This window comes from Amblyraja radiata, chromosome 9 (genome assembly GCF_010909765.2).
Source record: "Amblyraja radiata isolate CabotCenter1 chromosome 9, sAmbRad1.1.pri, whole genome shotgun sequence".
Taxonomy (NCBI): Eukaryota; Metazoa; Chordata; class Chondrichthyes; order Rajiformes; family Rajidae; genus Amblyraja; species Amblyraja radiata.
In genome coordinates this window covers 20,572,741-20,591,408 of record NC_045964.1, presented here as the reverse complement: position 1 = coordinate 20,591,408, position 18,668 = coordinate 20,572,741, and the positions used below count along the sequence as shown (strand labels likewise).

The 18,668-nt window shown below is 44.5% G+C and overlaps 1 protein-coding gene across 1 annotated transcript in view; it reads right to left on the bottom strand.

The window, feature by feature from the left end:
- Positions 1-16,526, bottom strand: part of LOC116976847 (synaptojanin-2-binding protein-like) — a 37,286-nt gene extending 20,760 nt beyond the window's left edge. Inside the window, exons 1-3 of the mRNA XM_033026829.1 lie at positions 16,520-16,526; positions 7,045-7,047; positions 6,910-7,013 (exon numbers count right to left, since the gene is read on the bottom strand). Of these exons, the coding sequence (XP_032882720.1) occupies positions 6,910-6,970 (61 nt within the window). The 5' untranslated portion in view covers positions 6,971-7,013; positions 7,045-7,047; positions 16,520-16,526. The remainder of the gene's footprint in view (positions 1-6,909; positions 7,014-7,044; positions 7,048-16,519) is intronic.
- Positions 16,527-18,668: the final 2,142 nt, after the last annotated feature.

Genomic DNA, 18,668 nt, shown 5'->3' with positions numbered 1-18,668 from the left:
ACAAATGCTGATTGAGTCCGCAAGAGTGGAGTTGGGAAAGCCGCTGTGTGGAGTCGGGAAAGCCGCTGTGTGGCGTTGGGAAAGCCGCTGTGTGGAGTCGGGAAAGCCGCTGTGTGGTGCCGCGGCCGGTGGGTCAGGCCGCATCCTGAGTGGAGCCCCCCCCCACACACACACCCTCCCCCCCCACACCACCTATCTCACTGAATGACCTTCTGATCATTAAAAACTAAAAGATCCCCACTGAAACATCAATGTTTTTACTGTAGAATCCACCACAAGAATCTTTACAGGGTGCATTTTCATTCACATCCATTACAAACAAAGATCAACAAGGAAAAGGTTTGATTAGAAAATGCAAAATTGAGAGTAAGCAAGCTTGGTGGAAAATGAAAGTAAATAAGGAAATAAAAATCAATTTCAGCTCAAATAATTAGCCAGATGGACTAATTGCAATGCTGATGCAGTTTATGAATTGAGTAGGATCAGTTACAGTGGTATCAAAGAAGTGTGAGTGAACAATAGTATCTAAGGCAGACTACATGTAGTGTAGAATTAACAGTGAATTGGGAAATGTAGAAATATAATCATAAAAGATAAGTGTATATAAACAAGCTTGTCTTCTTACTGAAAAAAACAGGGAATATAAGAATAATCTTTCAATGGAATGTCCAAATTGAATAAGAGCAAAACATTTCATTATCGCTGTGCCAATAAAATTAAAAAAAATTAGCTTATGCAGACTGAATGAGCTGAAGGTTCATTAATCAGAGCATTTCCACCACATCCATCTTAATCAAGTTAGAAAAAAACTACTCTCTGAGTACAGGTGCAGTAAGGGGCATTAAATAAGTATTGCCCCAAATTTAGAATTCTGACTTTTATTTAACACCCTTTCCCATTTCATTTCCAGCCTCAAGATCAATGTCTATTGATACCTTTCCAGGTACTGTACACTGACTGAGAATATCTTTTAACTGTTCCTTATAACTGTGCATGGAAAAATCCCTGCTAGTTACTCAACATTTCAAGACAGTTTAATCACAAGCATCAGAAACAGAACAATAAAATTCTTAATTGCTGCAGCTCTTACAGGCAAATTAAGACAATATACAATAAACAATACAAAAACAATTAATTATACTAGGTAACCCAGACCAAAGTTTGGCTCATGCAAGCCAAAATACGTAGTGCAACCATTAAACAATGCCCATAGTTGTTTGGTGCCGAAGTAGGGTTATGGGTAGGATTGTACCTATGGTTTACAAGACTCATGGTTAGGGAATACAGTACATAACTCAATGATAATGAGAAGGAAACATGTATAATCTCATTGCTGCGCTGGAAACATGGCTTTACGGTGACCAAATTGTAAAAACTAAATATTCAAGGTATTTAACATTTCAGAAGGATAAGCAAAATGAGTCTCAAAAAGGGGATGGTATCAATAGGGGAGATGCACAGTGGTGCAAAATGAAGTTGGCTTGACAGAACATTACCGTGCAATTAACATCAACTTGGATTGAACCAAGCAACATTGGCAATTTATCTTTCGACCACTATATGGGTGTGTCATGAAACAGGAAATCAGAGATGAGTGCAATGAGGCAATACAGTAATCATGCCAGACTTTAACCCACTTATCAACTGTATTAATCAAATTTACTGTAGTAAGGTGGAGGACAAATTCATGGGATGTAGATGAGGTGCTTTTCTAGATCAATACCGAGCAACAAACTAAGCAAGAGGCTATTTTGGAACGTTTGGTATAATGGGAAAGTTAATAGATAATTATTTTGCCAATGAATCTTTGGAAAAAAAGTGAATATAAATATGATAGAATCTACCATTGAGTTGCAATTGTATAGCTCAATGCAGAAGTAAAAAAAACGAATCTATATAAAGGAAATAAATAAAGCGTGAGAGGAGGTTTAGCTGTGGTTGACAGGAAGAATACATTGAAAGATATGTTGGACACACAATGGTTAGAATTTTTTTTTAAACTGCGCAAGTTCTTTTTTTTTAATCCTTTGAGGCACCACAAACTCAACAGAATAGAAGAAATGTATTTATGACTGAAGAGAAGTTAAAAATTGTGTTAAATGCAAGGAAGATGCTCATAACATTATCAACATCAGCAGTGCACTTGAAGATTGGAAGCATTTTTGGAAAAAACAGTAACTAACTACTTTAAGATGGAATACGAGATTAGATCGGCAAGAAAAGTTAAAAACTCATTGGTAAGACCGTTTATCGTTACAAACAAAATGAAATGACTAATTGGGCCCCTTACAAAAAGGGAGGGGGTGGAATTTATAACAGGAACTTCTTCTTTGTGTCCACCTTCAAAGAAAACTGAAAAACCTGCCCAATACATTAGAGAACAAAGGGCCTTACGAGAATGAGGAAAAAGGAAATAATGGTACTGATGACGTTGGCGAATTTGAGGGCTGACAGATAGAAAGGACTCATACATTGCAGAGCTTTGAGAAAAGTGCCTTTTGAAATAGTGAATGCTCTGGTCATCTTCCAAAGCTCTATAGCTGTCTTCTCTCTCTGGAATAATGCAATATACCAATTATTATTGCATAATTTAAACAATGGAGGCACAGAAAAAACAGAACTATCTTTTTGGCAAGCATCAATTTAAGGAAAATGTTGGAATCCTTAATAAAAGATATTTCTTATGAAGAATAATGGAATTGAGTAGAGCATTTCTGAAAGGAAAATAATGTTTTGATTAATCAACTCGTGTCCTTTGCGGATTTGACTGATGGAATAAATAAGGAGGAAACAAATGTGATACATTAGGATTTTCAGGTGATTTATGATGAGGCTGATGCACAATGTTAGAGCAGAATTGGAGGTAATATATTGAAAATTGGTTTTCCTAGAGAAAACAAAGAGTAGGATTAAATAAATAATTCTCAAGTGGGAAGGTTGTGGCTCGTGGAGCATCAGAAGGAATCAACGCTTGATCCCCAGTTTTGCACAATCGATATTATGACATTGGCTTAAGCGACTGAGTGTTGTATGCTAAATTTGCTGCTGTAAATTCCAGGTAGGATTGGATGTACACAGAAGAATATAAGAAGATTTCAAGGGAATGTGGATAAACCGAGGGAGTAGACGAGAACATAATTGTTGGAATAGCGTGGAAAAATGAAAAGTTACCACTTTGTTGCACATAACACAAAAGTGCAGTTTTGGTAAATGTAAAGAGATTTTGTAGTGATGTTCAAAGGAACCCAGGTGTGGTTGCATACAAGTCACCCAAAGCCAAAATACAGGTGCTGCAAGTGATTGAGAGGGACATGGTACATTAGTCTTTATTACAATTGTGTTAGAATTCAGGAATAAAGACATCTTATTGTAATTTTAGAAGGCATTAGTAGGATACACCTTGGAGTAGCATGTAAACTTTAGGTCTCCTAACCAAATACAGTTCATACTTGCCATCGAAGGAGAGAAATTAAGATATACTAAACTGGGGAGTTATCATCAGAATAAACAATAGAGACACAAGGAACTGCAGATGCTGGTTAACAACAAAAACAAGACACAAAGTGCTTGAGTAACTCAGTGGGTACGTAGCATCTCTGGAGAACATGGTTAGGTGTTGTTTGGTGCCTGGAACAACAGAGGTGTTGTTTGGTGCCTGGAATATCATCTATCCACGTTCTCCAGAGATGCTGACTGACCCACTGAGTAGTCAGGTCTGCCTGACCCACTGAGTTGTACCAGCACTTCGTGCTTTTTTGGGAATAAACAATAGGTCGTTTAAGACTGAGGGAAGGAAAAATATCTTTATTCAGTTTGATAAACCTTTTGGAGTTTTCAACCCACAAGGCTGTAGGCTCAATCATTGTATGTGTGCTGTACAGAGAACAATAGATTTATGGATATTAAGAGAATTAAAGGTTATTGGGAGTACTGGGATCCTCATGAACAGCAGCCAAAGCCCGAAAGACCAAGTGGTTTACTTCTCATCACACATATATTCTTGTGTTCAGACTCAGAGATATGTGAAGCAACTGTGGCATGTATTGCTCCAGCAAAATAATTATATCCAGTTACATCAAGTCAACACAAGATTTAATATTTGAAATAAAGGAGAGTTATCGTTATCCTAATTTCTCCAATGGATTCACGGTCACCAGCTATTAATCATGGAGGCAAACATCCATCTTTGCTGCATCGTGATACCACAATGTGCTAGCTCATGGTCTGAATACATCATAAAAACTCCAATTGCCACTGGACAATCACCAGCAATTAACCAACAGATATTCTGCCCTATAACAATGACGACACTTCAGTACTTCATTGGTAGCAAAGCGCTTTGGAAAGAAAACCTACTCCTCTAGTTTTGTCTCCGTGTAATTATATAAATGGATAAACCCATTGATAGTGCCTTATGTCAAACCTGACACCAATGTAATGGCACCACTAGTTTTAACAGAAATTTGGTTGATCATTGGTGATGCTTCACCTCTGTTCCATCTTGGGGAAGGCAGGGAGCCTGACGGAAATACAGGCAAGGGGTCCATCAACTGCAGTAGAGGTCTTGGAGTGGAATATCTAATTCCATCAACTGAAACGCAGCAGAAACATCCTTATAAGCGACAGGATGGGAGTCAATAGGTTTATAATAAATGTCACCGGAAAGTTGTCACCAAAGATGGAGATGAAGAGATCCAGAAAGGGGAGAGGCGCTCTTACATTTGACATAACAGAAACATTTGCAAATATTCTAAAACCAATTCTGATGCTTTCCCAAAAGGACAAAGTGCTGGAGTAACTCAGCATGTCAGGTAGCATCGCTGGAGAATATAAATAGGTGACATTTCAGGGTGGGACCCTTCTTCAGTCTTCCCCTCAGGTAGGTTCTGCATCAGAGATGAGAAAGAGCATCCTGAACTGCAATGACCTTGTTCTTTCTTTGCCCCACCCTGACTCTACCATCTTTTACATTTTTTCGAGATGCATCACAGCATGGTTTGAAAGCAGCTCCATCCAAGAAATTGCAGAGAATTGTGGACACATCCCAGACCATCACACAAACAAACCTCCCTTCCATTGACTCCATTTACACCTCACGATGCCTCCAGCATAATCAAGGACGAGTTGCACCCTCTTCCTCCCTCTTCTCCCCACTCCCATCGGGCAAAAAGGTATGGAAGTGTGAAAACACACACCTCCACATTCAGGGACAGTTTCATCCCAACTGTTATCAGGCTGCTTAACCATGTAACGAACACTATCTGCCTCATTGGAGATCCTCGGACTATCTTTGCTTGGACCTTATTGCCTTTATTATCATGCACTAAATGATATTCCCCTTAACATGCATCTGTCCACTGTGGATGACTCGATTGTAATCATCACCTTCATGAGTCAAGTGTTTTATTGTCATGTCCCAGATAAAACAATGAAATTCTTACTTACAGTAGCACAACAGAATATGTAAACCAGTCCACTGGTTGGTTAGCATGCAACAAAAACTTTTCACTGTACAAGAGACAATAAACTAAATTCGAGCTCAGGGTGCCCTTGTTCACATGCCCAGGCCCCGTCCAGACATCCCACCCAACTGTCCACAGGCATCCCACCCAACTGTCCACGGACATCCCACCCAACTGTCCACGGACATCCCACCCAACTGTCCACGGACATCCCACCCAACTGTCCACAGACATCCCATCCAACTGTCCACAGACATCCCACCCAACTGTCCAGACATCCCACCCAACTGTCCACAGACATCCCACCCAACTGTCCACAGACATCCCACCCAACTGTCCACAGGCATCCCACCCAACTGTCCACGGACATCCCACCCAACTGTCCACAGACATCCCATCCAACTGTCCACAGACATCCCACCCAACTGTCCACAGACATCCCACCCATCTGTCCACAGACATCCCACCCATCTGTCCACAGACATCCCACCCAACTGTCCACAGGCATCCCACCCATCTGTCCACAGACATCCCACCCATCTGTCCACAGACATCCCACCCATCTGTCCACAGGAATCCCACCCAACTGTCCACAGACATCCCACCCAACTGTCCAGACATCCCACCCATCTGTCCACAGATATCCCACCCATCTGTCCACAGACATCCCACCCATCTGTCCACAGACATCCCACCCATCTGTCCACAGACATCCCACCCATCTGTCCACAGGCATCCCACCCAACTGTCCAGACATCCCACCCATCTGTCCACAGACATCCCACCCATCTGTCCACAGACATCCCACCCATCTGTCCAGACATCCCACCCATCTGTCCACAGACATCCCACCCATCTGTCCACAGACATCCCACCCATCTGTCCACAGACATCCCACCCATCTGTCCACAGGCATTCCACCCAACTGTCCAGACATCCCACCCAACTGTCCACAGGCATCCCACCCAACTGTCCACAGACATCCCACCCAACTGTCCAGACATCCCACCCAACTGTCCACAGACATCCCACCCATCTGTCCACAGACATCCCACCCATCTGTCCACAGACATCCCACCCATCTGTCCACAGGCATTCCACCCAACTGTCCAGACATCCCACCCAACTGTCCACAGACATCCCACCCAACTGTCCACAGACATCCCACCCATCTGTCCACAGGCATCCCACCCATCTGTCCACAGACATCCCACCCAACTGTCCACAGACATCCCACCCATCTGTCCACAGACATCCCACCCATCTGTCCACTGACTTCCAATCGCTCTGCTCACACGGTGGCCTTCCCCGCGGCACCATGGATTCCCGTTATGTGCCTCTCCGTCTGCCCACTGCCAAGAGGACATACACATTCACCTCCACGCTGGGTGCCCAGGCTGCCCGGCAGGGGATCTCCCCTCCCCTCCCCTCCAACACTTCCGAGTACCTGCAACGCCTCGCTTCAGACGGATCTCCTCCGTCAGGGTGGCGACAGCCGCGCAACTCATGCCGACGCGGGCAGAGCAGCCGCCGCGACCACGGAGCCGGGGCCTGGCTCAACCCGCGGCCTCCTCGCGCATGCGCACTCAACCGTCCTCCGGCACGGCCCGCCGGCCCTGACGCAGGCGCAGACGTGACATTGACAACAGTGGCAAGTGCACGCCAGGTGTGTTCCATGGTTCCTTATTGTCTCATGAACTTAGCTACAGTCAAATTCCTTTTTTTGTTGCAGACAGTTCAGTAAAAATCACAGGCACAATCACAACAAGAGTGTAAGAATATTAGGAAGAACATTTAACAACATATACAGGGCTGCCAACATTGGGTGAGAGTTGAGAGTGAGAAATTGTGAGCGAGCGTTGCGACCGGGGGGGGGGGGGGGGGGGGGGGGGGGGAAGGAAGGGAGGAGGGTGTTCAGGTTTTTTGGGTTACGGCCCATGTGCCGTAGGTTGCCGAACCCTGTCCTAGATGTTTGGCCTCATTGTGGTCCTCCCCATGTTTTACAACCGATTCACCTGGTTAGTTTTATCTCCGGCTGCTTCATGTTGTCGGCCGCTGCACATCCAACCAAGAAAGAAGAGAAGAGAAGAGATGCGACGTCACTCACAGCCGCCAACTGACGCGCTTCCACAGACCGCACAGATCGTTGTGATATGGCGCAAAAAGACAAACTGTGCAGGGACTGAAGACAGCGTGAGAATTCTGTCATCAGTATGAGAATTGGCTGAAATGCGTGACTCTCACGCTCTAAGCGTGAGAGTTGGCAGCCCTGTCTAAGGCCAGGATGTGACAACAGACGCACAGGGAGACACATACACAAAGGAAGACACACACACACACACACAGGGAGACAGACACACACACACACACACACAGGGAGACAGACACACACACACAAACACACACACACACACAGGGAGACACACACACACACAGGGAGACACACACACACACACAGGGAGACACACACACACACGGGGAGACACACACACACACGGGGAGACACACAGGGACACACACACACAGGGATACACACACACACACACACGGGGACACACACACAGGGGGACACACACACACGCACACACACACAGGGAGACACATACACAAGGAGACACACACACACAAGGAGACACACACACAGGGAGACACACACACACACACAGGGAGACACACACACACACAGGGAGACATACACACAGGGAGACACATACACAAAGGAAGACACACACACAGGGAGACACACACACAGGGAGACACACACACACACACACACACAGGGAGACACATACACAAAGGAAGACACACACAGGGAGACACACACACACAGGGAGACACACACACAGGGAGACACACACACAGGGAGACACACACACAGGGAGACACACACACACACAGGGAGACACACACACACAGGGAGACACACACACAGGGAGACACACACACAGGGAGACACACACACACACAGGGAGACACACACACACAGGGAGACACACACACACAGGGAGATACACACAGACATGCACACACACAGGGAGACACATAGACAAAGGAAGACACACACATGGAGACACAGACACGCACACAGGGAGACACACACACCTTTCCTTCCCCCCTTCCATCCTCTCCCCCTTCCATCCTCTCCCCCTCTCCCCCTCTCCCCCTCTCGGTGCACAGTAGAGAGCATGCTGACCGGTTGCATCGTGGCATGGTACGGCAACCTGAGCGTCCAGGAGCTGAAAAGGCTGCAAAAAGTTGTAAACACTGCCCAGTCCATCATTGGCTCTGACCTACCTACCATCGAGGGGATCTATCGCAGTCGCTGCCTCAAAAAGGTTGCCAGCATCATCAACGACCCACACCATCCTGGCGACACACTCATCTCTCCGCTGCCAACAGGTAGAAGGTACAGGAGCCTGAAATCTGCAACATCCAGGTTCAGGAACAGCAACTTCCCCACAGCCACCAGAGTATTAAACACAACTTCAAACAAACTCTGAATTATAACAGCCTATTGCGCTTTATCTGTTTATTTATGTGTGTATATATATATTCTATGGTATATGGACACACTGATCTGATCTGTATTCATGCCTACAATATTCTGTTGTGCTGCAGCAAGCAAGAATGTCATTGTCCTATCTGGGACACATGACAATAAACTCTCTTGATTTGGGTGACGTTTCAGGTTGAGACCCGAAACGTCACCCATTCTTTCTCTCCAGAGATACTGCCTGTCCCGCTGAGTTACTCCAGCATTCCGTGTCTATCTGCGGTTTAAACCAGCATCTGCAGTTCCTTCCTACACATTTCGCATGACTCCATGTCATGTCTATGTCTATGTCTCTAAGATTCGCTACGTTCTTCCAAATGGAGACACAAGGAACTGCAGATGCTGGTGTACAATAGAAGATGCTATGTACTGGAGTAACTCAGTTATTTCAGAGTTAAAAAGAGTCCTGACCCAAAAGCTACCAATTTGTATACTCCAGAGATCCTGCCTGACCCATTGAGTTGCTCCAGTTTTCCAAATGGTACAATCTTCCCAGAAGAAAGAGTTCTCCCATTTTAACATCATATTGTAATGTGTCCATTGCATTGAGGTAAGGGTTTAGAGAGGCAAAAATTGGCTGAATGACCATTATCAAAATAGAATAGAATAAAATACAATGCCTTTTATTGTCATTCAAACAGCTTGGTTTGAACGAAATTGGTTTGAACAATTACAAAAAAAACCCAAGACCCACACTTAACACACTTTACATGTACATCCATCACAGTGAATCTCCAACACCTCCTCACTGTGATGGAAGGCAAAAGTCTTACCTCTTCCCTTGTTCTTCCCCCGCGGTCCAGCAGTCCAACTGCAGCTTCGAGACGAACTGGGGCTCTCGATGTTAAAGCCCCCGGCGGGCGATGGTAAGTCCCGCGGCCGTTAAGTTGCGCCGGACGATGTTAGGCCCCGCTCCAAGTCATTTCACCCCGCGATTCCGGCGGGAGAAGTTGCCGTTGCAGGAGCTCCGAAAAGCGGTCTCCCACCAGGGACCTGCAAGCTCCCGATGTTACCGTCCACAGGGCCTGCGGCCAGAGCCTCTGAAGCTCCGAAGTCGGGTTGCAGCCACGCACCACCACAGCTCTTCCCGCTCCGAAGTCGACCAGCTCTGCGATGGCAGGTCTGCAGGCTCCGCGACTGGAGCCCTCAGGTTGGTTCCGGCCGGAGGCTGCTGCCGGCTCCACGATGTTAGGCCCAACGACACCGGAGGCCCGACGGAAAAAGTCAGGTCCCCGAACGGGGAAGAGATTAACAGTTTCCCCCACTCACCCCCCACATATACACAGCTAAAAAAATAATAAAACTATAATCAAACATATACTTAACGAGACAAAAATTATAAAAAAAGATAGAGTGCAGTCGAGCCACTGCCGTTAGGCGCTGCCACACCACACTTCTTAAAATAACCTTATTGTGCTTTGTAGAGGATATATTGGTACTGGATCTGGATGCAATGCAGATTCACCAGCATGATATGTGGGCTTACCACAGCTTCAAGATGGATCCCTAAGCAAGTCCATGAAAATGGCAACACAAGTAGATAGGGTGTTAAAAAAAGCATGCAGCATGCTTGACTTCATCGATTGAGTGTAAAAGTTGTGAAATTGTGTTGTATAGAACTTTGGTTGGGCACCATTTGATGCATTCGGGGCACTTCTGATTGCTGCCTTAGAGAAATGATATTGAGGCTTTGGAGACGGTGTAAAATAGGTTTAATTGACATAGGTAGACGTAGGTTCCCCATGGTGGAAATATCAGGCAAGTGAGGGCACAGATTTAAGGTGAGAGGGGGAAAGTTTAAAGGAGAATTGTGAGGCAGGTTATTTTTTTACATAGAGAGTGGTAGGTCCAGAACATGTTGCCAGAGGAAGTGGTGGAAGCAGATATATGATATCAACATTTAATGTACTAAAATAAGTGGGACCCATTGGGTCCCATGTGCACACGGGAGGGCTGGTCCCCCAACGCAACTGGGGTGCTTTCAGTAGCACTAGTGTCGGTGTTGTGGACCGAAAGGACTGGTTTCCAGATTGCTAGTATGGATATTGTGGGCTGAATGGACTAGTCATTCAGGGCTGGTGGGCTGGCAGATTAGTCACTCAGGGCTGGTGGGCTGGCAGATCAGTCACTCAGGGCTGGTGGGCTGGCAGATCAGTCACTCAGGGCTGGTGGGCTGGCAGTTCACTCACGGCTATTCCTTGAAATAGCATTTCAAGCAGAGTGCAGGCCACCAAATTCCATTTCATAGCATTTCAAGCAGAGGGCAGCTCACCAAATTCAGTTTCATAGCATTTCAAGCGAGAGCAGGCCACCAAATTCAGTTTCCTAGCATTTCAAGCAGACTGCAGGCCACCAAATTCAGTTTCATAGCATTTCAAGCAGAGTGCAGGCCACCTAATTCAGTTTCATTGCATTTCAAGCAGCGTGCAGGCCACCAAATTCAATTTCATAGCATTTCAAGCAGAGTGCAGGCCACCAAATTCAATTTCATAGCATTTCAAGCAGAGTGCAGGCCACCAAATTGCATTGTCATTAAGGGCTAACAAATAATTGACTGCAAGTACATTGCAGACTCACAGTTCAGTTGATTCACAGCTTAGAATCACAGTTGTGGCCTCTCCCTCATGATCTTCCAGAGTGACTGACACGTCCAGGCATCCGGGGTTTTATAGTCCTGCCCCCCCCCCCCCCAGAAGGGGCGTTACATTCATTGTGGTGATTGACAGGCGAGAGGACCAATCAGATGATCTCAAGAATCACAACTTTTTTATTTTTCATCGATCGGAAAAATCCTCAGGGCTGCCTCAGTAAGATGGCAAAAAATCATAGCAATATATGGTAGCATTTTTTCTAAAATCAATATACAGCACAGACAGGAAGTGGTCAAGATGAGACTTTTAGTTACATAGATTTAGATATGCACATTAACAGGAAGAGAATAGAGGGATGTGTAGGCACATGGGATTAGTTTAAATTGGCATTGTAAACTGAAGGGTTTGTATCTGTGCTGCATTATTCTCTGTTTTAAGCCCAGTTAGGAATGGGTAATAAATGTGAATGAGCAACAAAAAAGATAGACAAAAACTGCTGAAAAGCGGGAAAGGCAGCATCTCTGGAGAGAAGGAATGGGTGACGTTTCGGGTCAAGACCCTTCTTCAGAGTGAGAGTCAGGGGAGAGAGAAACTAGATATATCGTAGGGTAAAGTGTAAAAACGACAGATCAAAGCAGACGATGATCAAGGAAATGTAGAATGGTTCATTGTTGGCTGAGGGGAATATGACAACGAGGCACTCAAACAGTAAAATTAATCAGGAGGGCAGTGAAACTAATTAGTAAACCACAGTGGGGGAGTGATGGGGAGAGGGAAAGCAAGGGTTATTTGAAGTTACAGAACTCAATATTCATAACGAAGAATCAAAATGCTGGAGTAATAGGACAGGCAGCATCTCTGTCTCTTTATTGTAAATGTTATTAAATATTTTCATTCTTCCATCAGCACACTTTACATTCTCCCCATCAAAAGCAAGGAGGGCCTCAACTTGGATCTAACTTCATTTGAAAAAACAAGTCAAGGTGGCAAATGTTCCCCATGTAATATCAATAGCTCAAATAGATTTTGTGATGTTGGCAGGATGATAGTAGGCAAGTGACTCACAGAGGGAGTTAAAAAGAATGTTTTAAGTTGGTATTTCTCACTAGCTTTAGTCAGCCTTTGTGGTTCAACGTATGCAGCATAAACAATTTGAAAGCTGTTGCCATTGAAGCTTGTAGGGTCAAGTAATTCTGGGACTCCTCTATAGTTTTTTATCTACTGTGATCTTTGTGTCACTGCAGTGTTAAGCAATGTTGATCACTTGTGCAAACTCATAGCATGCACCCTGCATTATTCTCCTTTGAAGAGAGTATCCTGAAATGCCAGTAAAGTTAATCTTCCCAAGATAGGATCAAAAACATGGAAGTTCTGATAGTTCCATCATAAGTGTGCAGAATATATAAATATTAAGTAGAGGAGATATTTTTCTATCACAGTCTACTCTTCAAGAGCATTTCAATGGGCTAATGTCTATTAAAAATAGCATGCACAAAAATATATATATTCTCTTCAAAATTATATGGGACAGCTGTAGTCTTGAAACAGGCCTCCAAATCTCATCTAAAAATCAAATAGAATGATCGGCATGTTATGTAAAGAGCATACATATTTTTTTTTTTTCCTGGAGCATCTCTCTCTCTCTCTCTCTCTCTCCCTCGCTCGGGCACACTAGTCAGTAAAACCAGACACAACTGTTGGAATGTTCCTGTGTACTTAATGGAATGAGGTTGGATTTCACCATGAATGTGTTTTTCTTATGGGCCACCGATAAACATGGTGTCAGAGTCTTGAATCACATCTCCAACTATTTTGCCTGAATTTATTTAAGTTTATTGTTTTACATCGAATAATGGATAGTTCCTTATGCAGACCAGATCCTTTGGTGTTCGACAGTGAGCTTGCTGAATGGTGGCACTTGTTCAAGGTGGAATTCGGAATTTTCATTGATGCTGCCCACCCTGCAGCTACACCCCACACTATTGTGTCAATTCTCCTCAATGTAGCAGGCACAGAGGCTGCCCTGCGGGCACAGGATTTCCACTGCGCCCCAGAACATACCGATCCGGTAACACATGTTGTGACCCCAGCAGAATCCATCAGAGACCCGGCCTGCCTCCTCCGAAAGTTCCGTGACCTGTGCCAACTTCGCACCAATGTTATCATGGAGCACCACAAGTTTTTTCCCCGCAGCCAACAAGAGGGAGAAACGGTTGAATCCTACATTGGAGCCCTTAAGAGCATTGCGTCCAGATGCCATTTCCAAGACTGCGACATGCTCATCCGTGGCATCCTGAATGATAAGGTGAGAAATCAATTACTCTGGGATGAGGAGCTTACACTTGATAAGGTTGAACGTGTCTGCCAGATTGTAAAATACACTGATACCCATACCAAATCCTTGGGACCGGGGCCACACTCTGCCTATGACGTCCATGCCTTCTATAGGTCCCCACAACAAGCATTAACCCCTCAACATTCGCCTAAACCCCCAGGGAGGGTAACTGATCATCTAGTCAATAACTAGTCAATAACTGTCTGGATCGTGCCAGGGAGGTAAATCCCAAACTCAACCCTCTCAAGTGCAGGTTTCAGGTTGACAAAGTGACTTATGTGGGCCACGTGTTCACCAACAAATACATGAATGCACTAGTGAAGTTACATCTAATGTGCTATTGTTTGCTACATATAGTTTTGTGAAACATGAATAAATCTACCAGTTAATTGATACTGATAGATCCATGCGAGAAAATAGCATTAAAATTGAACACAACTTCATCTACAAAAATGTAGATGAGAAATGGAATTTGGTGCAAGAACTGAGAAATTGTTTAGTTACATTAATTTGTCCTTGAAACTAATTGAGCAAGCAATTATCATGAACTTCTTAGTTACATTTGTTAAATTCTAATTACTGTACCTGGCATTATTATACCCTTGAAAACTGAGCACAGTGTACAAAATTGTTGGATCAATGATTCGTCAAATTTACATTCGTCAAGGTGAGACTTCTAAAATATCCAAATGAAGAGGTGATAGTTCGCTCCATCCTAGGGAAGATCAATGGGGCAGTTGTTTGTTTGATCAATGGACATGGTTGCAATTTCTCTATTTTCACAAAGCAGAACTAATCAGCATCAAACAATTATGAATGAAATGTGGATAAAACGTTTCCCTTCCCAAAATAATACCCTTTTCATAATATCAATTCATATTGCGTTGCAAATATTCTTTTCACCTCCTCTACAGTTAAATCATTAAACATTTCACAGTGATTCAGGATCAGTTGGCTCCAAGTCTGAAGAAGGGTCTCAACCCATTCCTTCTATCCAGAGATGCTGCCTGTCCTGCTGAGTTACACCAGCATTTTGTGTCTATCTTCGGTTCCAATATCCGCAAGTCAGCAGATAGCTCAATGCTTTTTGAGCAATCTTATATCATTGAATACAAATGATCTGTCAACAACTTTACCACAGTAGTTCATAGACTTTATTAAATCATTTAGTTTAGTTTAGTATAGTTTAGTTTAGTTTATTATTGTCACGTTTACTGAGGTACAGTGAAAAGCATTTGTTTGCGTGCTATCCAATCAAAGAAAAGACAATACATGATTACAATCAAACTGTCCAGAGTGTACAGATACAGGATAAAGGGTACAACAATTAATCCAAGATAAAGTCTGGTTAAGTCCGATTATAGGTAGTTCAAAGAGGACGATTCAGTTGCCTGATAACAGCTGGGAAGAATCTCTCTCTGAATTTGGGGGTAAGCATTTTCAAACTTCTGTACCTCTTGTGTGATGGGAGAGGGGAGAAGAGGGAGTGACCACGGTGAGAATATTCCTTGATTATTGTAGAGAATAGAATGCGCAAGACATGACTCAAACCTGAAGCAGGTCCTGGATTGTGCCAGAGAGGTAAATCAAACTCAATCCTCTCAAGTGCAGGTTTCGGATCGACGAAGTGACTTACGTGGGCCACGTGTTCACCAACAACGGACTCAGTCCAGACCCGTGTAAAACCATTGCCATCACCGAAATGTCAGCACCTACGGATGTGACACCACTACAACGATGTCTAGGCATGGTAAACTACCTGGGAAAATTAATCCCAAACTTTAGTGAGCTGTCAGCCCCACTGCGACATACTGGTCATTCAAGATGGCATTATAATGAAAGGACATAAGGCAGTCATCCCGACATCTCTTCACAGCAAGTACCTCGATATTGTCCATGGGGGCCATCCTGCTGCAGAAATAACCCTCCAACATGCAAAAGGTATGCTTTTCTGGCCTGACATGGCTGACTACATTCTTGAGAAAGTTGCTGCCTGCCCGATTTGAAATAGCCTGACCCCGCACCAACAGAAACAACCACTTCTCCCGCATCCCACACCAGACTTACCCTGGTCCACAGTAGAAGCCGACATCTTTGAGTGGCACGGCAAACAATACCTGGTTCTAGTCGATTCCTACTCAGTATGGTTCGAAATCGACCTGCTCAGTAGCCCGACCTCAGCCACGGTCATTCAAAAATTCACTCGCCATTTCTCTGTCCACAGAGCACCCCTCAAGCTACTCCCAGACATGGAACTCAATTCTCCAATCAGCTATTCAGGGATTTCGCGAAACGCTGGGACTTTCACCACACCACCAGCAGCCCCGATTACCCGCTGTCCAACGGCCTGGCCGAGCGTGCGGTAAGAAGTGCAAAAAAACTAATGGAACGCTCACACAGGGCGGCTCTGATGTCTATCTCGACTTAATCAACCTACGGAACATCGTCCACGACCCTCTCCTGGGATCTTCGGCCAAACGGCTCATGTCACGGAGAACCCGCTCCACCATGCCTATGGCCAAGCAACTATTAGAACCACAAGTTTGTGCACAGTCGGTAATCCAATCCCAGCTCCAACGCCGCCGCGACATACAAAGAAACTACTATGATAAGACCAGATCTCCGCTTCAACCAATCAACAAGGGACAGGCTGTCCGCTTACGGTCACTCCGTGGTTACGACTGCCTCGGAGTCATTCTGGGGTCAACCACAGAGCCACGCTCGTACCTGGTCAGTATTGACAACCGCATCTATCGACGCACCCGGCAACACCTCCCGGTTAATGAACCGGCACCTCCACATCCTTACCCGGACCAGCCTGCCGGTCTTCCCTCACGCTCTGTGAATGCCACTCCAGGGATTCCTCTACCGGTGCCAGCACCATCCCTGCCTTCCCCGGTGCCCCCATCTCCACCGGTGTCTTCTCCTCCGTGTTCACCCGATAAGAGACTTACTTCCTCAGAGAAGGCTGAGGTGCACAAGGGGTAATACCATACATGTGCAGGTCGTGTCTGCAAGCCAAACCCGCTGATTGTAAAGTTCACTGGCTATACTTGAACTGTGCATGAACCGTTCCGTTTTATGTGCTCACATATGCACAAGCATGTACACGTAAAATAATAAATGCCCATACCCCATACTGGTGTTTTACAATATTCTCCACTTACCACTCTATATATGCTTTGCTTCTTTAAGAGGAAGGATGTAGATTAACCCTTATTAATCCATGCCATTTATAATCATTTCACATTTTCACATTGTGTTTTTGATTTTTTGTTTTTGGACTGAATTCTGTTTTTAATTTGTGTTTCTGTGATGTCTTTATTATTTATTTTATTCTGATTATATGTTTTTTATTCCTGTTAATCTCTGTAAGGTGTCCTTGAGATTTCTGAAAGGCGCCCAAAAATAAAATGTATTATTATTATTATTATAACATATATGCATGCCACCCTTTACATGGTATTACGGTACTACACAGTTTTACATGAGCAAGGTCAGCCGGCTCTCACAAGCCACGCCAAGCTGGAAGTGAATGGCTGGCAGTTTAAATGTTCCTGATTGCTTATGGAATAAAGACTTTTCTTTCACTCTGTGTGTTGTTGTGGGTCATTCACAAACAATTATGTTGATTATGCCGAGGCAGCTTGAAGTATAGATGGAGTCAGTGGAAGGCAGGTTGGTTTGCATGTGCAGCAGTCTGGCTGTTCTGGATTAGCCTCATCAGTAGAGCTGTTCCTGACCAGTCAGTATCAGTATAAGCCGATTGCTCAGTGAGCAAACAATCACTAAGTTTTGTAGATCAAGCTGATTAAAGAGTGCAGAGATGATTTACAAAGATGTTGCCAGGATTTGAGGGCCTGAGCTATAGGGAGAGGTTGGGCAGACTGGGACTTTATTCCTTGGAGCGCAGTGGGATGATGGCGAATACAAGATAAAGGAAATAATCTTTAGTGCAAGATAAAGTCCATAAAAGTCCAATTAAAGATAGTCCGAGGGTCTCCAATGAGGTAGATGGTAGCTCAGGACCACTCTCTAGTTGATGATAGGATAGTTCGGTTGCCTGATAACAGCTGGGAAGAAATTGTCCCTGAATCTGGAGGTAGGCGTTTTCACACTTTTGTACCTCTTGCTTGATGGGATTGGGGAGAACAGGGAGTGGACGGGGTGAGACTCAATCTTAATTATGATGCTGGTCTTGCCGAGAGTGTGTAATGTAGATGGAGTCACAGGAAAGGAGATTGATTTGCGTGATGGTGCGATCTGTGTCCATAATTCCCCTTTGTCTTCTTGACATTGATGGAATGGTTGTTGTCTTGACACCTGGTTACAAGGTTCTCAAGCTCCTTCCTGTACTCCATCTTGTCATTATTTGATATCTAGCCCATACGGTGGTGTCGTACGTGAATTTGTAAATTGAGTCGGATTTGTACTTGGCTGCACCATCATGGGTGTATAACGGGCCTGTCCCACTTGGTGATTTTTTCATCGACTGCCGGCATCATTGACTGACATATCAGGTCACCGAAAAATACGCGGCGTGATGACGTATGACGCGGCGGTGACGTGGCTGGAGGAAAAAAGTTGTTGGGGCAAATGCAAATCCTGCGGAAAGATGCGGAGGTAAATTTATCATTGGGTGCTAAACCACTGTAAATGTGGAGAGATTTGTTTTACTCCTCTAAGCCTATTTTCAATGGAACACTCTTTCATTTGGAGTTACATGA